The sequence below is a fragment of the Varroa jacobsoni genome, unplaced genomic scaffold, assembly GCF_002532875.2.
Source record: "Varroa jacobsoni isolate VJ856 unplaced genomic scaffold, vjacob_1.0 contig03038, whole genome shotgun sequence".
Taxonomy (NCBI): Eukaryota; Metazoa; Arthropoda; class Arachnida; order Mesostigmata; family Varroidae; genus Varroa; species Varroa jacobsoni.
The window spans coordinates 16,054-39,845 of record NW_019214933.1 but is presented as its reverse complement, the minus strand read 5'-3'; the positions used below and the strand labels follow the sequence as shown (position 1 = coordinate 39,845).

Below are 23,792 nucleotides of genomic sequence, written 5' to 3'. Positions count from 1 at the left end.
ATAGATAGATAGATAGATAGATAGATAGACTGAAAGAGAACAGAAAGGAAGAGACAAATCGTTATCAACGGAGATGGGGCGCGAGAATAGTATACTTAGCATACACAAATATTATAATATAATTATGATAAGAATGTTGACACAGTAAAATGTAGTTATTAATATATTATCAAAAAAGATAATCTGATTAAAAGAAACCGGTCACAGTGTAGTTAGAGCATATTATGGAACACGTATTTGCGGGAACAGGATATACAGATGCGACCCAGACGATATAGCATCATGTCTTACGAATAAACCTAGAAACATACATCAAAAACAAAGGTACCGATTTGGACTTTTAGATGACACTGACTTCCGGCTAGAAAAACAGGAGGACAAATAGAAATTGTCGATGCAATTAATATGTTAGCTGCAGACTCACGAGGGGTCAAGATTAAGCTACGAAACCAGTGCGAAAACCAACTGAGCTGCGATAGTTATCTAGCGACATGCTTTCAATTTATTGAGACGATAGCTAGGGATGGTAGCTACTACCATTACTAATAACATATGTTTGTTTGTAAATTACACACATTTCGTGAGTTTATATGAAACGGTGTACAGGAACCATACGAATTCTAATGACAGTAAGTTCCCAGCTGAACAGGATCGAAAAGCTTGTGAATATGATCGATGCCATGATCGGCGTGTATTGTGCAGTCGAACTGGAGCACTGATGAGGGTACTAATGAGGCAATACTGCAATGGTTTGAATACTGATATAATAAATATTGCGGTTAGTTATCTATTTAATAAACGTATGGCAGCAGGTCATGGAAAAAAAGAGTAGTGAAATCTTGATACCTCGAGAACAGGCAGCGAGAATGTCAGCTCATTTCTAAATTGCAAACAACAAAATGCAGAATAAAAACAGAGAGATGACAGAAATACAGATGTTGCACTTTGAGATCGTCGTTTGATGATGGTTGTTGTTGAGGGTCTCGCAACGTTCGGTGCTCAGCTTTCGTAGTTGGTTCAAAGTGCAAATGTAGCTTGTGAAAAAATTAGACACTTAAGAGAACAAAATAATCTACATTAAGCAAACGGCGAACTTCTCTCCTGGTCAGTTGTTTTTCCAATTGTCTCAAACCAAAAGTAAAGTAATCTATATGAGAACGTTGATTATGATGTATCCTCTTTTCACTCGGGCCTATTTAGTAGTCCTTTTAAAATTCCGAGTTATTAGGCAACAGATTTTCACGGATGTCACTAATTAGCTCGTAGATTTTTCTCGTTCGAAAACAATTTCTCAGTCGTACAAACGACCACGTTGTTACGGACCGATTGCTTTCGTATAAGTATGGAGCTTTGGCCTAACGGACAGACGTAACGTCCGTACGAACTTCTGTCACTTACTTAGTCATTACGATCGAGAAGAAGATCATTTATTCTTCTGAACGATGCAAGATACAACTTTCGAGATCGCATTATAGAAGATAACTTTAATTAAGTATTGCTGGTTTTATGTCAAGGCTCGTTGGTAGCACTTAGCGATAAACAGTACTATTCAATTTGTATACTGCAGCAAAGGTAAAAGCCGTGGTTACAAACAGGACTATATAAGTGGACTTCAGAGCTAAATATTCGATTCGCGGGCAGGTAGAGTGCAATGTCAACGTTCACTGTGGTCCGACCCAATGATGTCAAAGTTTCAACATATGATTCGAGCATGCACAGTTAGCTACATTGAAAATTGTTCTTGTGAATAAGCCATAATATGTAAGGATTATTGAACTGCAGATCCCTCGCGTGACCGGGCGCTTCGTCCAGGGGTATTGCCCCTTCCCCTTATCGTCTCACTTTTTTTAAAAAAGAAAAAGCTGTAGTTGCCATACTTCCCTTGCAAACAACGTGACACATGAGGACCTCTAAGGAAAATGTCATAAAGAAGAACCTTTCACTTAGTACGGGAACAGGGAGCCTACTACAAGAGAAAGGAGTTGTTCCACCTAGGCAATCTTTTGTGTACCTTAGGCTATGTATCGCTGTTGCAATTGGCCATTTCTCATGACGTAATTTATATAATAGTAGTACCAAATTAATTTGTTTGTTCATAATTTTCAAAATTCAAAAAAACAAAAAAAAAAAGAGAGTATTCTCTATGGAACAGGCGGAAACTGGTATATACTTTACTTAGCATATACCGGTTATTGAGCTCTCCTTGGTGCACTGACCATATTCTAATAGGCCAAAAACAGAGTTGAAACAACTGGTAACATCTAGCAGATGTTTGGTTCAGTCTTGTTTAACGAACTATAACAAAGGTACCTTATTAATTTATACAACACTTTTGCTATCTTGTGCACGTCGCTAATAGAAATGGTTATTATTGAAGTCGAGTTCTGCGCTTATAAATCGATTTCTATCAAAAATTGACCCCATCAATTAAATTTGCAGGTTATGCCGTGGGGCTGTGAATTATCTCGTTTTTTTCTAGAGATTTTGCAACAAAACAATAATATGGGTAGATGGTAGGAGACGTCAGGGCTCTTGTAGATCGACGACAAAGATCATTGTTTAGAAATTAGGCAAAATATACGCAATGTGCCGATACAGGAACACAATACGCGTTTCAAATACAAAGAAAAATTAAATAATGATGATTATCGGCTATGTAGGTTTGAGTTAGAGTGTGTGGGATGCGCCGGTTCATGACGAAAACCCGCGATCCACTATGCTATGCATTTATAAAATAAGCATATTTAAATTCAAATTAGAATAGAGAGGTATAAATCCACAACTATCCACAGAGAATGACCGACGCTGAGTCACGGGAATTTACACGCATGCACGACGCTAATAGTTCAAAAAAAAAAAAAAAAAAAAAATTTCATTAAAATCTTCGAAGGTCAACCTGAAACTGTTGCTAAAGTAACAGAGTAGAATATCACGATGGTGAACTATGACTAGAGGCATATTGTTCTTCCTCTCCCTTTCTTCGCATCATTTTCATCATAGTTCTTCATATATATGGCGTTTCTAACGCTAAACAACGTATACGTTACGTTTGGTAGAAGCGTCTGACGGTCATGCTACCTATCAAAATGACGATTCAACTCGTGGTATAAATCACTGGCTATTTATTTGCAAAATGTTTCTTGTCTAGTCCAGAAGTAACTATCTATCTAGAAGTAACCGTACGTTAAGCGATCCCAGCGAGCGCTAACCCGTTCAAATAGTGGCAAACATCCTGCCCTGCACATATGCACACATATATACATGTATATAGATATTTATCGATGTTTCGTTGTTAGCGTTCGTTCGTCATAGAACACTGGCATACAACTAAGCAAAGAGACATAATATTGCCACCTATAAAGAATGGCTATACACGGATAATACAGAAGAGCGAAATGATACATTGGGATTATTTCAAAAGTGGTAACTGTGTGCAAATAAAATTTATAGCACTATGGAAAAAAAAAATAGGCGGCAGAGCAAACCAGCTAAGGCAACCTAAAGAGGATACAACCAAGTATATATATATATGATGTTATGTGCCTAGTTGTAGAACTATTACGAAGAGATTTATGACTGCCAATACTACTACGACACGCAGGACTGTGACTGATGATCTGATCTGCCGACAGAGAACGACAAAATATATTGCGTAGACGAGAAACGAAGACGTTCCTGCAGTGCCGTTTTGTCCAAGATTAAATTATTTCGGGTCCCTATTAGCGGCACCCTAGTACCGGTGCCGCTGCACTGTGTGTATATTCGTAGATGAAAATAGACAACATTGATAATAATTACGTTGAATTTCAGTGGCGTTTTTCTGTAAATGACTAAACAGCGATGAAAGATAAAATCATCTGCACCTGCTAGCTTCCTTCATATTCATTTGTTTATGCCCTATATCTATTTTGGACCGGTCTCCGGATCTCAGCGTTACTATTAATAATGCAAAGATTATTGAACAGGAAAAAACATATAGGAAAAGTCAGAAATTGTTGTTAACACTAATGGCTGCTTATATGATTGCCATGCCATTTTAAAAGTCTTCTGGTGGGACCCTAAATAGATGATACATACGCCACCCCAGCCAGGCTCCTAACCGAGACAAGTCCTTGAGAGGAGGAAATATCATTCGAGGGGCTTGAAAAAACCCGTATTTCCATGACTGTGAAGGCATCCAAAAAAACGCGTCTCGCTTTTGCCTGACTAAACACTTGATATTTATTGACTCGTTATAACACAACTAGCAGTAGGGTTCTTCTCGGGCTCAATAACTTGTTTCTTTTTACGCAAGACGTGTGCAGACGCGTAAGGTAACCCGTGGTTGAGGCCGCTATAGGTAAGTGTCGAGTAGGCGTAGTGTTCGAAGGGTCTGGAACGCACTTGGTAAGTGGTTAAACTGTGTGGAAAATATATCACTTTTATAATACCAAAAACAACAAATTAAATATATATATATATATATATATATATATATATATATATATATCATACGTCTAAGAAAATACATATATATGTATATATATAAATTAAGTTGCTCAGTAATAAACGTGGCGACCATTAATTCCTTGATCCAAGACAAAGCTACTTTGTAACAAAGGGACATTTTACGACACTTTTTTTGGCCTTCGAGATGATCTGGTACTTGGTGAATTTTGAGATCGTTGACTGGTATGTTGTCACTCGGTCTTTTAGGAGATGAACCGCAGTGAGCCACGAAAAATCAGGAGATTCGAGTAGGTCCACGAATATGAGTTTCATTTTAAAGAAAAAGACCGTCGTATTCTGTGCAGGTTTTGTACTAGAAATACCGTAAGGTGTTAGTTTCTTTTTTTTCTTCGTAGTATCTTTCAAAGATCATCTTGAATTCGAAAATGAGTCTCGTAAAACAGTGCATTTCCAAGTGAATAATGAGAATAAGTTTAGAGTTGTGGTAGATGCCGACCTATCTCAAAATATATGGCTAATAGTACTCAAATTCGGTGTACATGAAGCTACCATATTTGCAAAGATTAATAAAATGAAAAAAATTAGACAAATGAGTGCCGCAGGATTTCAGTAATGGTGAAAAGCAGAGATATGGAAACGCTTGCTCTTCTTTACTCTCATGTTATAACAGCGAGCCATTCCTTCACCGAATTGTGATTTCTGATGAAAATAGTTCATTTAGGGTAATCGAAGGTGGTTGCTTCAGCCGGTCGATGCGACTAGACCGACAAGACATCATTCCAGAGCAAATATACAGCTGAGAAAATATGTTGGGTATGTTTGGAAGTCTAATCCAAATGAGATCCACTACAGCGCTATAAGCCCTGTTTTGCCGATCACAACCCCGCATTAGGCAGGCAAGGTCAGTGAACAGAGATAAACACTTCCTGTTAGACCTCACATGGCGGGAATGATGGCGATAGAAATGCAGAAGCTAAAGTTGGAAGCTCTGTGCCATCCGTAATACTCGTTAGGAAATTGCTCTTACAAATAACTATTTTTTAAATCTTGGCGACTTCCTAAATCAACATGATGTCAAAACTCTCTTCGAAGATCTCATAGATTTCATATAATATATACCATGAGTGAATTTAATGAACGACGCATAATAGCTAAATTAACATTTATAGTATATATTTTAATAAAATATTAGGACTCAGTTTGACAACTAGGCATAGAAACCGTAATGATTATCATTAAATGCAGTTTTTATGTTTTATGTTCTAAGTTCAGTATAATTGCCTTCCTTACTACGGTAGCTGTTGCAGCAGCTATAGCTGGTAGCTGGAACAGCATGGGCAGGTAAGAATGCCGGTGCAGTGTACACAAGCTGGGCAGAGACCGAGGACACCAAAAGGCAGCCACCCATAATGGAACCGAAGGTTTCGAAATTAATCATGTTCACTTAAATATAATACAAAAACAAAATGACTATTAGTCATCGCTTTTAGAGACATGGTAGCTTTCAATGAAGCAAACATCCTGATTTTCCAATCATAGTTATGAGTACAAGAAGGCATTAAACAACTTCCATTAAAAAATTGACGTTGCCTTAAACTCTGAAATAAGTAAAACGTGTACATTTATAGGTAAATTTCTACAATATGGAAAGAGCTGTAACCGTTTCGGTATCTTTAGGGAGCTGACGTTGTCGGCGTGAAAAAGCTCCGAGTGAAATGGCGCGCGCGCGCGCCTGGGGACATTTGGGTTTAGGACAGAGGGCAGTTCAGAGAACGGGTTATCTATGACATAGGCCAAGGGGAGACAGTCACTCGTTAGCGACAATAGCTACTAAATTTAAAACAGAAACGATGGAACGCTGGAGCTGTTAGATATGACTGGAAAAAATCAAGAGATCTTCTCAGCAAGGTTCGAAAATTATCATAAAACCATAGGCATACTGAAACTCATTGATATGTTTGCATCTGATTTTTTTTCTGCTGGAGATTTCTAAATTAGCAAGTCTACTTACCAAAGCAATGGCCTCCAACTGTTTCTTCCCTAAGCCAGGTCTGGGTTTAACCGAACTATACCCACAACAACCGCTATTGGATGCTGCTGTCACCAAACGAGAATTGACAAGACTAAGCTAAAATTGGCACCTTCTACAGAAAATATATGTGCATAAGTTTGTATTGTGATTTGCCTTGTCGGATGTAGAAGTGTTTGAATGGGGCCATAGCGATTCATATAAACAGAAACATTATGCCCGAAATCAAAGCAAAAAAACTCTTCGTTCAATTTGAAGTGCTGTCGTTAGATTTTTGTATTACGTGAAGAATTGTCACAGTCGTGGAAGCTTCCCCATATTTTCTATCATAAAAAGATATAGTTTGTTGATATTATCTTACATGTGAATATATGCTGATAAGAAATATAGATACATACGTATAATTCGCTTTGCGCACTACTTCCTAATGCTGGTAAGACAGAGCAATTTTTTGAAGATTAGTCGACCTGACTATAGAGAGTTCCATAGAATTCTTCCTCGCCGGCCAGTTAATTTCCTCGTACACTAACCTATAATTTTACGACCACAGAAAGAAAAGTGTTAGTTATATGCGCTAATCATGACCACAAAAACCTAATTATCAATGGTCGACATTACTTAGCACAGGTCCTACATATAGAGAACGGGAGTAGCTTATTCCGTTCATAATACTGCCAGATTTAAACATCGCTATAATAAGCTTTATTGCCAAAGCCATGAATTGTTTGCTAGAGAGTTAAGTGTCAAGTAGAATGCCCCTAAACGTAGCTCGACTTCAGTTGTCGCCAATAGTTATGGTTTTAATGGTACATCGTGACACCTGAGGCAAACACGTCCTTCCAAGAGAGTACAGAACACATTGAAAGCTCACGATTGCGATATGAAGTGCCCGAACGTAGCTTGTGTCGTTTAACGTGACTAGTTCGGTCTGTTCAAATATACTGCTATAAATAAAGAGCCGCTTGTGAAGGTCGGAGCCGTTGTTAAAGCAACGAAAGACATTTGTGTTCATTTTGGTGTTAGTTTGTGAAACGAGTGCAAATTGTGCAATTTTATCGAATGGGTAAAGTGTCCGAAGTCTTAGGACGAATCAGGTAGAGTGTCCTATACCAGATTTGATCCGGCGTATGATGTAGATGATCGATGCTTTATGATGTATTGCATGTGTATTTTCTGTAGTAGGAAAACCTTGAAAATCGCCATAGGAACACAACAAGATAAGTCGGTAAGGTTTGATTGGGGGTCGATGATAAATTATTATCATACAAAATTTGCCTGAAGCTAGACAGTTAGCGGATATAGCTAGACAAGGAGAGTTATACCAGTTGTTGACTAAGGTGATTTTTGCAAAAGAATAAAAAAATATTCCAAAGCACCAAAAGCAACAGGGGTTATAGTCGAATATAGGAATCTGTTTTCTTTAAGAGATTTTTTAGTTCTTATATATCGTTTGTTTCAATTCTATCACGTTCCAGGGTTAATCATTAAAGAAGGCATGGGTTACTCAATCATCGGGTGGTCTTTTAAGGAGAAAATGTGCCCATAATCTATAACCGCGCTTGCGGAGACCTAAGCCCACGGACAGTATGTGCAATGTTAGTAAATAAATTTTTACGTCTGAAACATTACGATTATAATTGCTGTTGCTGTACTCATAACAATGTTTGCGTTTATAATTAGTTACTCTGTTTAAGCATCCGTTTCGTAAAAAAAATACCTAAGTACTATCGAAAGCTCAGCACCCAAGTGGGAATTTGGCTTTGAGAGAGCACCAAGGGATCGGTACGATCTTTTTATGCTTGTGTCTCTAGAATTTTTGCTAGATTGAATAACGTTTTTGTTTTAAATGCGCCCAGTTTTACTAAATATCCTTAACAGAAGCCTTCAGAAGTACAAGTGCAGTATCTCCTCAACCAATGCTGCCATAAACTTTATAAAATTACGTAAATTTACTGTCTAACTTCTTTTGGGTTTCCAGTGTTATCCATAGAGCATTCTTTGTTACATGATTAATATATATTTTGTTTATAGAGTCCATATTTTAAGGGAGGCGATGATGACGCGCCGCGTCATAGAACCGAGCTACATTTCCTAACTTCTTGATCAAATCGTTTATTTACTTTATAGTTCAACTACTATTTTTCCATAATTTTCAAATTTTGTTGGTCTTTAGTGAGGCTGCGACGATATCGCTCTTTAAATCCCGACATGGTGCGGCAAGGCACAAGCGTAGATACCAGATCAAAATAAGGAGAGACGAACTATATAAGTGCACTAAGAAAAGGTAAAATGACGATGATTTTCTATTGTCTGACATATATATCTCTCATATATTCTATTACGTGAGGAGTGACCATGACGTAGCATCACTCTGCAGTCGTTTGCTTAGGTTGTACTTTTGTTAAAATTGCCAATTATTATAATTTGCTCATCAGAGATGAATAGGCTAAGCATGTGGCTCACTTTGTAACGCGATTTTTGAATTACTGAAAAAAGATACGTAAATACTAGACCTGAGAGGCTCAGAAATGCTGAGAACTGTGGATAAAGAGAATTCATAGGATGAGAAGATATTTACCAAAAATTGACTTTCACGATTTGTACATAAAATGCAATGTAGAAAATCAGTAAATTTTTGTTTTTGCGGAATTGTCGGGAAAATCGAGAAAAAAAATTGTCGGAAATGTCGGGAGGCGCTTAACAAGGTCAGCCGCTCTAGGGAATTGTTATTTGTTGCGATGTACTCCCCACGAAAAAAAGCTTCATCAAACAGAGTTTAATGAATTTTGCGGTAGAGAAAAACATGGCATCAATGAAACAATATTAAATGTCCGGAATATCACTATAGAAATTGCATGCAAATTTCTAATGTTTCCGAGTTAAAAAAGAAAGCGTTTCGAATTTTACGTCTGGTACCGCAGTTAGGCATCATTGGCAAGAAATCGAGCGCGTCTACGTTTACTTTTCAACCTAGACCATCTCGCACGTCCGTAGGTTTAATAGGCAAACACATTACCATTGCACCTCAATAATCATCAGATTTCGTACGCCTCAGCTACTGCCCATGTTTGGATCCCCAAATGCCTTTGACGACCAAGTTTTCATCACAGAAAACCAAGTCAGGGCGCTCATTTTTCTTGAATGAACATTTTTTGATGAACAACTTATTTTTTGATTGTGTCATGCATCGGAAAACCACCAAGCCTAGTTTCCGTGTTAGCGTCCCAAACTCTAATTTTGATTAACATAATACTATTCAGGACGAGGCGTGCTCGCGTTGCGGATCACCATTCGCGCAAATGGAAGCTTGATCAGGATATTTGTACAGGACAAAGGCCACAACTACTCGCTATGAGTACGACCAAATTTCGCGTCACATCGATTTCACCTTTAAAAGTAGTTGGGCTGCCTAAGCAATATTCTGCAAATCTTAGCCATATATCATCAATGTTTTACATTATGTTTAACCACAGAATTAAGTAACAGACAATGTACTTTACAACTGGTGCTTTCCACGACTCATGCATAATGTCAGATCGGTATTCTCTAAGGTCTCTAACAGGCTGTACCACGGTTAAGGGCCGTTTTTTATGTTCTTTTGCCTTTTTCATCTTGCCATTGTTTACTTCGACATAGTATTCAAGAGTATTCCCTCTTCTTTATAAAGCTGTTGCAATTTAATTGTGCATTGAATGGAAATCGATGTTGAATTCAGGCTCCGAGTAATAGATGAAAAATAGTGCAGTTTTGATACTTCGTTTACTTTGCCTTTTGCCGACATTAAAAGCGGACGAGGCGGCGTGGGATGTCTGTGCTATGCGCAGTAGGTCCCCATAATTGAGAGAGAACTGTGTAAAATCCGCTACTAAGCTTAACAAAAAGCCGAAAACTGCCGTCTTGGATCCCGAAAGTCTACCCCAACCACCCGAAGTTCATGAGAACGTTAGATGATAAACAGCCGATGACTAGCCGAGAAGGTAAGCTGAAAACACTGACTGTTGCCGTACTTCTTGAATTTATGAATTTTTTATCGACAATTATGAACCTGGAAATGCCATAGACTGGGTGAAGCGCACAAGAAGATACGGACTCTGATTAGCATCTTGCCTGATCTTCATTTCGAAAAGATTCCGGTTTACTGGGATGTTTAATGGGACTGGAAAAGCATCATGCTTGCTACTTAGTTAATGTTAGAAAGGAACAAGATGGTCAACGAGGATCTGTACATGGGCCGACTGCATCGAGTAGACGAAGTTATGCGATAGAAAATATCTAATACACAGGCCAAAGTCGTCTGCTTCTGTGTCACAATGCCAGGCTGCTTATAGCGAATGTCGTAAAAGCCGCTTGTAAAAACTTAGAAGGGGCCTGTTCTGTACCTACCAGAGTTCGCACCTACGGATTTTCTGGAAACTAAAATCAATAACGGCAAAATTTGAGGGTGAAAATGATTTTGAAACCCGAGTGAACCAGTTTTCACTGTTGGACCCGAAAATCTCTGACGAGAAGGAATAAATAAATTGGTTAAAGGATCGAAGAGGATCGTGAATGGCGACAATCAAGACATAATAAATAAATAAATAAATTTCGAAATAAAAACAAGAACAAAAAAAAGTTCGAAATTAAAAAAAAAACTGCACTTTTGCCTCGTGAGAAACGGCCCTTACTCATGTTACGACCTAATACGTTTGAGAACATGATGAGACATCTATTGGAAAATAAAAATCTAACAGTATTCATTTAAAAAGCTGCTTAACATTAATTATGTAAAATACTGCACAGCTAACTGTGCATACAAGTGCACTCTATGAGGCAGCTTCGCGGTTCGAGACTTCGTCACCGGAGCCAATCGGCGATTTTGAGTACCCAACATCACCGCTCATGGTCCGCAAGAGTGTAGACCTCTCTTCAACTTTGGAAATTAGCATTGAAGATGACAGCGATGGACAACAGGATAAACAAGCATTTTTGGGTAAGTGCAAGGACGAGTCCATAGAATTAGAGGATCCACTGAAGCAGTCGCCGCATAGGAAATTCCCTTTAAGGTCCCTCCGCGTCAAAGCTAAAACAGACGCCAATTCACAGAATGTAAGTATGACTATTATAACAATAAAGATAACTGTACGAAGGGAAATCCTAAGGCGTTTCTCATTGAATGTCGGATGGGATTTTTAATTTTTTTTAAATTCACCAAATGAATAATCAAACATCAAGCAGTCATCAGGCAGCCAATTACTAGTAGGCTAGTCTAATTGTCGAAGGCAAAATATAACCTAGAGAAGTTAATTTATTTAAGAACTTTAATTTTCTAAATAGACCGTAATCAATTATGTGCATGTTTATCCTGAGCACAGCATTGATACTTCATTTAGGTTTTGAAGTCAATCCCTTCATGTGCTTAACATTAAATTTGTTCGACGAGCATAGCGTTCATGATAGAAGTATACGTTTTTCATTAAACTGAATAATTTGGTAGGAGAGCGGGTTCGGCTGGCTGGAGTCGCCTGACGGCGTTTCAGAGGATGAAAATCCGCAACGAGGGTTTCAAGTGGAGGATAACGTTGGCGATGCTCTATTAGCATTACCCGAATGTCCAGTAAATATAGCAAAAATGCTTCCGTTAGCTAAAGGACATTGTAAAGATGAAGACATCACTAAGTCTCAGCGTTCTTCATTTTTCGTAAGTATAGCTTGTAGGTCGCTGCGCCTATGATAGACGTAAATCCAAAATCGTATCGAGTAGATTTTTAAGCCATACAGAGGAGTTTGAAGTAACGCTACTTGGCTCCATAGCTTCAGAAACTCGGCCCCTCTAAGCGACTGCGGTGATAACCTGAAAGTCGTTTAAATAATTATCTATTATAGTTGATCTAAAGCATATTTCTTATGAAAGCTTAACGCTGCGCCTAAGCTAGAAACGATGAATTCATTTGGCCAGCCTCGAACTAAAGCTATTAGTTATTCAAGTTACTTAATTTTACTTTAATTAAAGTTACTTTAATTTTATCTAATGTGAATATGCATTTTTATGCTGGAAATACATGAAAGCATAGTATGTTTACGTTGCATAAGCCGGTGCTTTCGCGATTCTTATCCTTTAAGTTAGATCGTATAATATATAATAATATATAATTAATAATCGTATAATAAGTCAAAACATAATGCATATCTTGGAAGTTTTGGGATGGCGGATGTTTACATTTTACCACACGTACAATATAAAAAAGAATCCACAAACATTGTTAACTCGTGCGCCGCTCCGATTTCACAAACTAATTAAAAAATATTTTTTGCGCAGGAAAGGAAACGACTTGAACTAATCGCTTCCCCTATGGAAAACGTGTGTGTAACGTCGAACGGACATAGGGAAACTGAGCACGAAATGGGCAATCAGGAAACTGCTGTCTCTGTACAAACGCTGCCAAGCGTGACAGACGAGTATGACGATGACAGTCCAGCCACACCTGGCTGTGAAGGCCTTTCATTGCTATGCCCTTCTGATGTTGGGATTCAGAACAATGTCATCAATTCTAGCGATGAATCATGTCTGGCAGTGACGAAGGACGGCACGAAGCTACAAGGCTCCCAAGTCGAGCGGGAAAAACATCCTGGAATTAATAATCAGCGAATAGACATCCGGCCTGCCTATTGTCAGCCTGATTCCATTGTTGTGGATACAATGCAGGTTCTATATGATTTAGTGCAGGAGGTCACCCTATGTATTTCTAGCACCGAAATTGAGAAGGGCAGCGCATCTGAGCATGCCAAGAAGACATGTCTTATTATTGTTAATTCCCCAAAGACTCCTGTAATTGAAAGTACTAATAGATACGATCTTGCATTAGAGGATGATGTTAACTTCGATTGTCGAAGCAAGGCGCTTCATTTGGAATCCTCCCGCTTGGACGATTCCACATCTGATGCTGGAGACGTGAATAGATCGAACAGTTACTTATTTCTGGATCGTAAAAATTTGGCTGTAGATGAGGGTTCGGGCGACCTATCGCTCGAGCGGACCATCTCTATATCGTCTGGATCAGACACATCGTCATCATTCTTTGACGAAGATGAGCACGAAGTAGATCCTGACGGGCCGCTTTGGCGTCAGAACTTTCTTGGGCAGTGTGTGCTTCTAGTAGAAAAGAGGTTCCAAAAAGCCTATGCCAATACATGTATTAAACCACTTTGTGCACAGTTCAATAATGTCTATGAAGTCACGTGAGTATATAAGCTCCAGCAAAACAAGAAGATCATTTCATTCATTATCATCATCAAGAACAGGTCATTTCAGGAGCCAGCAGCCCTGTTAAATACATTATTATTATTATTATATCTTCCAATTTATATTGGCTCGTGTTATGTGATACTATTCGTGTTTTCGCATACTGATAACCAGAATATGATTAAATGTACGTTATTATAAAATCGTATACTTTTTTTTTGTAGTAATGACGCTGATCGACTGCCTACATCGGAATTGGATATTCACCAGAATATTATGGTCATGAGCGACAGCCAAGTTACACACCGTCACCCATTTACCCAGCAGGAGACTAAGCAATTGGTCTGCAATTTCATCAATATGGCGACGGCGTTCCGTATGAGATTTCCGTATCTTCTTGCCGGGATCCAGACGGGACTGGAGACAAAAAAAGATATCTTTGTTTTTTCTGAATTTAAAGATGAACATCGAGTCTTTGCCAAACTTTGTTTTGGACTTGCCAAAAGGTTAGTTCAAGGTTACATAGATAATCTATATGCCAGTGCCCATATATTTTCCTTACGTTCAATCACATTCGCTCAGCGTTTCCACTCAGTTAATTGATAATAAACGCTAGTATATATATTAGTATGCTAGTTAGAATATATTCCCCTTAAAACCTATTAGACGATATGGAACCCTATAAAACCTTTTGTGTAGTTTGGTCGCCATATTTTTTTATTGTATAGTTGATTTAAGAATGCAAGAACTAGGCTAGTTAGAGTAAGTTGTTTGAAAAAGCAATGATCGACGTAATATCGGTATTATTGATGTTATTTCAGTACCCTTTATCTACTATAGTATGCTATTTTCGTAACCTTCTGGAAGGGTCGACCAGTATTATTAGCGACGTGAAATTTTCTGATTGTTCTAAACTCAGGCGTGTTCTGGAATGTATTACTCAGCTTCGACTTGTGCTGGAGTCTGATCTAGTTACCGATGACGCTAGAGAGCTCGAACTATTAGTTAATAGACTGTTCACCGGGTTTGGACCAGAATGGCCGACAATCGCTCGTATAACAGGAATTAGTCAGACGGCAATAAAGGACATTTTGATTCAAACGAACAATATGAGTAAGTATTGTTTTTTTGTACTTGTATACTATAACCGTCGAAAACAATCGCCAACCTTTATTTTCTATAACAAATTATGTCCTATCCAAAACTTACTTAGTTGGGAAACAATGCATAGTAAGTGGAACGCATAAGTAATAGCATAGGTTATCTGGTTCTCAGTGATTCTGATCTATAAACATCGCAGGAAAAATAAATGAAATGGCATCGTAGGGGTTGGCATTAGTGTTCCGCAAAATCGTACATGCTATTTGAAGTTTAGCTTCTCGCTATACTTCTTTCACTAAGGCCATCGTTTAAAACATTGGAGTTCTGACTGACAGAACTGTTAGGCCCTACGAGTTAATGCCGTGTGAAAGAGCACCTAGTTGAATTCATGAGGATTTACAGAAGGAAATAAATAAAAAGGACCATAAAAGACGTAGCGGAAACACGTGTACTATGGTTACGAATGATCGGATACTCTATTAAAAATGTAATTTTTTGTCATCATTGTTATATGCTTGCTATAAGCTTGTTAAAAGATTCGCTTCGGCCATGTTCGCCTGTGGTGTCGACCTCTCTCAGTAAAATCCGTCGATAATTTTTTTGTCGCTTCGTACAGCTGTGTTTAGTTACAATAAACAAACGAATAGGGTCAAGCCATCTGTCAACGCCGATAACCAATAGAAGTGCTCAAATGCTATATGAGACATTATGTTTTTTTGTTATTTCGCAGACATTCGCGAACCGACTCCATGGTTTGTCGTGCACGAATGTTTGTTGAAGGAAAAGAGATTCGTTCCTCGTCCCAGTCGTCATAGTCCATTGCCAGAGGTCCCTCGGCAACCACAGTCATTCAGTCTGCACACAACGATGTCCTGTCTCAGTAAAAGTACTCTGCGCAACTCTAATAAGACACGGAGCAATGTAAACAATCGTAGCGTTCCAATACAACAGCTATGCGGTATGTCTAAGTTACGAGACGTTTGTATTGCCAAGCATAAACGGACCACTAATTGCTTACACCAGGATATGAAAACGAACGAGAAACAACCGTCCCGAGTTCCGTTACTTCAAGCTATGGACAGAAACAGAAAAAAAGCAGAACAGGACGTGCTAACAGGACCATCTGATCAGAACTTGAACGCCAATCGAAATACTGCAACGGGCATTTTAGTGAACGCCACACCGCGTCCTAAGGACCATCTAAACTGCGAAATGGACACACAGAAACAAACAATCTTAACGGGTGCTTGCAAATCAGAACCTACATCAATCTCTGATCAAGTCATCGTGCGGGAGCTAGTTCTGCCGGTTACGGAGATAAAACCTGTCCCACTTCAGACCGATTCCACTTTGGCTCAGCGGTCTGTTTCTCGACTGAAACATTTATTAGAAAATAATAAAATTTCTACCACGGTGCCCTCATCTTCAAGACCTCCTGTGGCAAAACAGTTGGGTACACCTATGGGTTTTACGAAGGAATCTCATCATCTGTCCGTAGCAGTTATGTCGCACGCTGTATCTTCTCCCGTTCAACAAGAGTTATCGGTGCCAGTGGTTCTATTGAAGTCACCCAAGCGGTTGGGAAAAAGATCTCATCAAATTGCGGAATTAGACGGTACACCTGCTCGAGAAGAACCTACGCGCAAAGTTCGCAGGATATCCTTATGGAGAGACGAGACGGCTGGTTTCTCCAATGATAACGAGAACGTTAGTTTGTCGAGGCCAAATCAATTTGTCGCTTGAAACTTACAGTCGGCTCAATGTTGGCCCCAAAGCGGTCAGCGATGAAAATCAAGGACATCCAACAAAAGCCAGTCTCCTCTCGGCGACTTTATTACGGTAGTAATTCCCGGGTGAGGCAAATCGCTTTATGGCCATAGATGCACGTGGAAGAGCATGTTAAGAGGAAACTACCATTAGAACTGAAGAACGCGTAGCGGGCAAGTCTTAACCTTTTGATTTGGAGGGGTTTTACTCCAGAAAGAAGTGAATACACGTGAAACAAGTAACATGGTTTGAGCTGCTGACGAATTCGATACGAGCTTATCTAGGCCGTAAGTTTGTGGGCACGTTGCCTACTTTTATTTTCTATTTATATTGAATGATATTGTCTTTTCGCAATTTGGGCGTAGGTATTATCAACCTGAGATCAAGTTTGTTTTTAAGAGTTATGTTTCGTCTTAAAAAAGGTAAATACTATTGAGTTTGCCATGTTTATATTGTGTCGCGCGCTTATCAACTTATTTACTGTCTTGGTCCGTTGAAAATTTTCCAGTGATAAAATACCCCACAACGAAAGCAATAAACAAACAATAAAGAAAAAGATGAGAGAATAGGTGAGTTTTTAAAAAATCCCTCTGAGTAAAAGACGTCTCAGCATTTACGCAAAAGTTTCAACAGGTTAATGGTTTGACCCTTGTTCCTTCTTTAGGACGAGCGGTTGGAATCCCTTCAATAGGCATCTTATATGACAGTCTTCGGTTATGCTAGTTCGTGCAAACTGTGCATGCGTGTACCTTCTAGACGTTAACTTCCGCTAAAGCTTTTTCCAACTTATTTCATATGTCATCTAGTTCCATTCTATCAGAACAAATATTGTCAAAGACTAAGCCTACTTTAGAGCAGATCGCTCAGTACTAGCTAATTGAATTGCCTAAAATGAGCTTCGCGGATGCAGGAAGGCTTTTCCTTGCATTCGAGCATCCGAAAAAGCTTACTCTTTTTAAGATTAAAAAATAGAAAAGGCCATGGGTATTGTAACACGACCGCTCTCAACGACATGGCTTTCAAATAACTTCCATAAAGCGGAAGTTTTTTGGTATATTCGCTGAATGTGCCTAGTAGGATCTCGGAAAAGATATTTTCCTTCCGTGTGAATACGTGTGCTTTCCCCACACCGCAAGTCAACTTCCTGGGCATGTTTAGACGATTTGACGGACAGAGTTGGTACACGTGGTCGACCTGTAATTGCATATGGGAAGATGTCCGCACGATGGCACAGCGGTGAAATGTTTATGTACTGAACTTAAAAACAGGTGAAGCGGTTTAGATTTGAGACAGACGGAACCGCGCGTGCTGAAAGATACTAGATGTCTAGTGCAGCGGTTAACGCGGAACGTTGAACATGTTTTTGTTAGATGTAAAAACGTGTGTTAGTAAAAGCGACGTGTTAATTAATCTTCGATAATACAATAACGTTAAAAAAGAATGAAAATAGGATATTCAAGAATAATAATTGAAGATACTAGCTAACTTTTTGTCAAAAATTACGTCCTATAATAATTCAAAGACAACATTCTATTTGGGGACAATTGATGATATAGTGAATAGCTGCTGGACTCGTCTCAGACATGAGCGATGCCCAAAAAGCAATTTAAAAAATCAATACCTCTGCTTTTAAGAAACAGTAATTATTCTCGGCAGTTCCAAGTGGACTATTAGAAAGCATTCATTGGTTTCAGACATGGGCTCCTTCGGTAGAGTTCCGTCTAAATGGACATGCTCATGTTCCCTGACAATCTAAAAAAACATTCGTTAGGTTACTTGTAATAGAGACACGAGTGTTTTACTGCACAGAGCAACTACTTGATCTGTTTGTAGGAAGTTAATTAGCAACTCTACGGCGTTTTTATATGCGTACAGTCAATAATGATTATAGGCACGTGCGTAGCCTTCAACTAAACTTCGAGAAAAAATATAGCTTCTCTATAGCCCAGTCAATCGAGAATTATCAAAAACATTATGCTAACTTAAGTTTAAGTAATTTTATATTTTCAATTCGGCTTATCAAAATGGTCGTTCTTTTGTATCGCTCAAATAGCTTTTCTCCTTTATAAGTTTCTAAGCACCAGTCTCCGTATGTTAGATGCTCAAATGGTTCCTAGAATGCGACTCTAACATGCAATGTACTATTGGGGTTGGTACTTTTAAGCGGGTTCCCAAATCTACAAACGTCGTAAGATCTTAGGCATAATCTAATTTATAAATTCTGAAGAAGGACCTTGTTAAGTTGAGAGCAAGCAGTTTTTTCCTGGAAGACGCTAATGGTGGAAATGCTTTAGTGTCATTTAGACAGGTAGTGTCTGACTCCTAGTCTACAGCATGGCATAGCTTTTTAACGCCCGAATTGGTTACCCACTGAAGACCGCTCCTGTCCGGAGAAATTGCGCATGTATAAAGTGTAAGCTGACTGTAGTCTCAGTCAACCGAAAAAGCCGAAGCCGACCATCTGCGTCCACTGCTCCCTAAAGAAAAGTAGCGGGGACAGAAGACAAAACAGGGATCTCGTCCTGGGTTCCCTCCTTTTAAGAATATCATCTATAAACCGACGTACCATAATCCAGTTTTCCCTAGAATCTAACATCGTGAATGAACCATATCAGCATTCAAGCGTTGTATGGCTACTTCTTTCTGTTTTTTTGACTTTGGATGGGGACTTTTGCATGTTCGAAATTGTGCGAAGTTACAACATACGAATAGCTGGTTATTCTTACTGCACCTATAGCTCAAGAGAAACTGTTTTACGCTTGATTTATTGGGTTGTATTGTTCTACCATAGAGAATTCTATTGCATAGCCACGCGTCACATTACTTCTTCTGCCAATAATTAATTCAAATAGTGTGACTATATGGCCATTGAGGTCGAAGTTGGTGTTTGGATTAATCCAACATTATAAAACAGCTCTTGCTTGTAAAAACATGTGGGTTCAACTGCGAGACGGTACAGTTGGCCAAAACGTGTTTGACTCGTCAGGAGACTTCATCAGATTTTCTCAGCTATGACCTTAAGGCGTCCCTGCGATTGCTGAAACCCCTGAAGTATCAGACGTAATTGAGGTGTGAATTCGCTGTAAACAGGACCAACAAGTCAACCGCAGGTCATTCCAACAAGATCATTTTCGATCGGAGCGTTTCCCATAAAATGGCTACCAATAGAATGTATTAAACGAAAGAAGTGTTGCTGCTCAACAAGTATCCATTTGAATAATTTATTTTTTGCCGGGACTGAAATCTCTCTTCACTGTTTCAGTGTCATCTTTGGAGCTCAACTTAATAAATCATGAATTACACTGGTGTATATTTAAGGACATAAAATACAAATATAAAACAAGCTGATATTAAGGGCCCAATACGGTTCTCAGATTGTTGCCCGTAGCTAGGAAACTAAATCCAGATTTAGAATTAAACAGTAACGCAACGTCTAAGCAAGTCTTTCTTTTTAATATAATAATAAATCGCAATACGTATGTTCGACTATTTGAATGTACAAGGTAGCCACACGAAACAGATTCTCTTTAACTAGAAATACGTGCTTTTATTCAGGCTTCTTTCTGTACCTACCGACAAGAGCCGCACCGTAGGTCAGGGAGGTGAACACCTGGAAAATTCGCTTCGTCGTTAAATCGCCGAGGAACTTAGTGCTCTTGCCCGGACGCATTAACTGAAGAGACGCAACAATATCCATTGCGTGAGCAGGACATGGATTGGAAGTATTTAGCATCATAGTTGTTTTTTACATATCACATAAAAAATAACAAACTCTCTTTGATCCTATAATTTTTAAAAAGTTTATTGTAATACATAAGCTATCAGGATAATTCCCCTTAATAGATTTGTTCCGTAATTAGTAGGGGTCAGCCGAGTGCAACGTTACACGTATCCGATATTGCAACAATCACATCCCTAAGCCCTTAACGTTCTTGGCTAGACACGTTAGTGGTTAACTTCTCGTTTTGGTCCCTGTTTTCTAGCACAATATTCCTGGCCATAGGATCTCAAACTGTTTCAAACGAAGCTAATGTTTTCGGGTAAAAAACGCTTGACTAGGCGGTACCTTCGTATAGAGTTTGATGCGTCATTGTTTTGCTTAGGTGTGGGCACACAGGATCACAATGTACGTCTGGCTCTCCACCAAGACCTTCAAACCTCGTCGGCGTAATCGGTCTAGTAACCCGCTAGGGAAGGCAAGCAGGCGCATAAGTAAATCAGTTCCGCTATCGAAGCTCGAAGTTAGTGTGGCGTGATCCGTATTTGGACCCCGGGTCGCGTATGTAGCTAAACTTCAATGAAAGCAATCGAAGTTGCATGCGCATTTGCCAATACACCGCTATAATGCGGTCGAGTACATTCACAAGCCATGATGCTGCCCGGGTACTTCAACGTAATTTGCTCACGAAGCATGAAGCCATAATAATGCCAACGCAATAAACTTCGAACTGTAAAAACTGTAGACGACTTGGGCTCTGCACAAACTTCCCCAGCAAGAAAAACCAATAGCTAATTTTATTGACCGTTACTGATACGCAGGCCACAGATCGTATGCCTACCTAGAACGAAATGTGTCCTCTGAATAAGGAAGCTATTACGTGCGATCAGTAGCTCTAATGTGGACAGCATTTTTGGAGAGAACTATGCCGCGACATGATCCGTCCAACGGCAAATTAACTTTAGATTGAGTCATTTTGACAGCTTATACATATATATAAAACATTAAATTATTCAATGTATAGAACTTTTTGATCGCGCCATTTTGATTCGTATGCGACTAATTTAAACAGACGCAACAGTAAAATGACCAAAGCATCTATCTAAAGAAGAGTTTATATCAACTAGTTTCTCTCTCGCGATTCGTTCGATCTACGCCTACCTATGATTACCCGTAACCTCTGTATTTTTGCTTGATATAGATTTGTTTATATAAATGTAGTAATATGTTTTTTACGTTTGTCAACGAGTTGTCCATCGGCAAAACACTACAATTATGCTGCTATGCGCTTCATTCGTTTACCGTTAGCTTTGAGAGGGTTTTATTTCCATTGATGACGTTCGATGCAGGAACTGCACTATTATATTTATATATAAAACGCGTAGAAAAGTTTCGTACTTCGAGTACAAGAACGGCTTTCATGATTTCTCAGAATTGATTTTTCCCCTTTCTCATATTCGTAGAAACTGGCCAAAAAAAAAACCAAGTGTAAAATTTCCTTACAAAAATCTCTAGATCTATGATTTAGGAGGACAGGCGATATGGAAATGGGTGATATGGTTGTTCGAACGAAATGTATTATTCATTTCTACAAGCAAAACGGTCTGGCAAACCGTTACTATTTGAGATCATTATTGCTTGATAGTTGTGCGAAAGTGAACCTTGATGAGGTTTTGGGGGAAATATCTGCGAGTTACCAACACTAGGATATCTCTCGCTGGGTCGCCTGAAAGCTTAAGAAATTACACGGTAAAAAATCTTCGCTTGTATATCTTTGTGGAAGTTGTCGCTAGTGGTCAGCCTACGTTTTTGAACCTTAAACGCGAGGTTGTTTTTTTGTCGATTTGTTTGATTGATTATCCCGGATCGATATACGAAAGCTTTATTAGCACATCGATATAACAGTACCATTTGCAGACCCCTAGTAAAGGGAATCTACTATATTGTAAAACTATCATATTTTCAAAAAGCAAAATTGTTTTTTGTTCAGCTATTCTAAACCTAATCAAGTTCTCTTGTGTGATATTTCCGGTAGCATGTCTATTGGCTGTTGAAACCTAACATGACTGAACAAATGGAAGTCAAAAGGTAAGCGGATCATTCACTAATACCTAGGCGTTAACATAACAGACTGGTCATCATATAAATTATAAAGCACGGTCTACCTGTGCAGAGACTGCCAAATATTCTACGAAGGCATCCTGAATTCATCGACCGACTTAAGCAACGTGAAAACTTGAGTTCAACAAGAAGTTGTCCTTCATTACTTCATTATCAGTGTAGCATAGAGAAGAAAAAAAGTAATACACGATTAGCCTATAGATAAAGTGATGGAGTAAATACTCGTTTCGATGTCCGTCGTTTCATAGAATTTAATTAATGATATTCTATTTTTCAGCTTATAATAACATGAGGTGACTAACCGCAACTAGCGAGGGTAGTCACCGACAGTCGCAGCCCAGGACGCGCTAAATTATGATTTACTATATGTTATATATGTTCTCTCGAATGAGCAAAATCTCTTACTGTAATAGTTTATTCGACCGTAGAAATTGCTGCCCGTTTAAAAAATTCAAGTTTAAAGTTCGGGCACAGCGACCATCCAAAGGGACTACCAAGTTGTATGCAGCCTCAAACTAGAGGGATAACTTGAGACAAGCTTGAATTTGCTTGGCATTGATCACCAATCGATTCAAAGACGCTAGCTAATAGTCTGCAGCAAAACTTTGAAGGCAACGGCATATGAGCACTGAATAAATGGCACGCCTAAAAACAATATATTAAACCAAGTGTTCTAAAACCGTCGGCTTGCCATGAAGGTCTGGGCATGTGACATTTAGTACAAAATACATATGCTATATTAAAGGCACTGAGATCTGTACTAAGAATGCTAACAAATTTACTATTCTAAGAAATACGACCAGCTGCAGGGTATTAAGGAAATGATTAAAATAGTACAGTCGTCTATTGGGGCAAAAAAAATTTGCGACGTATCGATATATCGTTCCGCACACACTCGACCTCGCACTGGCAAAGTTCAATTATACCGATACTTAGCTTTTGATAGAGAGTTGTTGTTATTATAGCAAATATCTGAAGACCGCTATCTATTTGTCACCCTACAACTCCAGATCGAAAGACTAACATGAATCCTATACATTACTTAACTGCGATTGGCCCACTATTAAGCGTCTATTCTGTCACTAAGCCCATTTTAGACCTAACAGCTAAATTTTTCTCACGATGTTATACAGGACGTACCCATTCGATCATGCGTCCAGCGTAGACAGGAAACCAGATCGGCGCAAATAAAAGATGCGTTCAGGTCAACAGTTCTGCTTTTGGGACGGCTGCCTTTTGAGTATTTTTCTGTGATACCTCACGTAAGACCCAGAATTATTATACTGACAACGGACTTCTCCGTACAACTGTTCATCTTTAGACTCGGTTTCGTGGGTACAGAAACTTGTGCCATTGGTTAACGATGAAGAAAAACAATACACGTA

The 23,792-nt window shown here is 38.9% G+C and overlaps 1 protein-coding gene across 5 annotated transcripts; it reads left to right on the top strand.

Moving 5' to 3' along the window:
• The first annotated feature begins 4,381 nt into the window (after positions 1-4,381).
• On the top strand, positions 4,382-17,134 carry LOC111272705 (uncharacterized). Of its 5 annotated transcripts, XM_022854281.2 has the most exons (9): positions 4,382-7,572; positions 8,652-8,762; positions 9,739-9,874; positions 11,261-11,566; positions 11,955-12,158; positions 12,777-13,696; positions 13,925-14,206; positions 14,620-14,813; positions 15,532-17,134. In XM_022854281.2, the coding sequence occupies exons 1-9, from the start codon at positions 7,538-7,540 to the stop codon at positions 16,542-16,544; spliced, it is 3,201 nt and encodes a 1,066-aa protein (XP_022710016.1). In that variant the 5' UTR covers positions 4,382-7,537; the 3' UTR covers positions 16,545-17,134. The 5 variants fall into 5 exon arrangements, with proteins under 5 accessions (XP_022710016.1, XP_022710019.1, XP_022710017.1 ...); XM_022854283.2 differs by lacking the exons at positions 4,382-7,572; positions 8,652-8,762 and adding an exon at positions 10,266-10,455 and having other exon boundaries at positions 9,820-9,874; XM_022854284.2 differs by lacking the exons at positions 4,382-7,572; positions 8,652-8,762 and having other exon boundaries at positions 9,756-10,455; positions 11,261-11,450.
• The last annotated feature ends 6,658 nt before the right edge of the window (positions 17,135-23,792 follow it).

Coding starts and splice junctions, on each gene's coding strand:
- LOC111272705 (XM_022854281.2), top strand. CDS start 7,538: ATGGGTAAAGTGTCCGAAGTCTTAGGACGAATCAG. Junction 11,567..11,954: donor CAGACGCCAATTCACAGAAT/GTAAGTATGACT, acceptor ATAATTTGGTAG/GAGAGCGGGTTCGGCTGGCT. Junction 12,159..12,776: donor CTCAGCGTTCTTCATTTTTC/GTAAGTATAGCT, acceptor TTTTTTGCGCAG/GAAAGGAAACGACTTGAACT.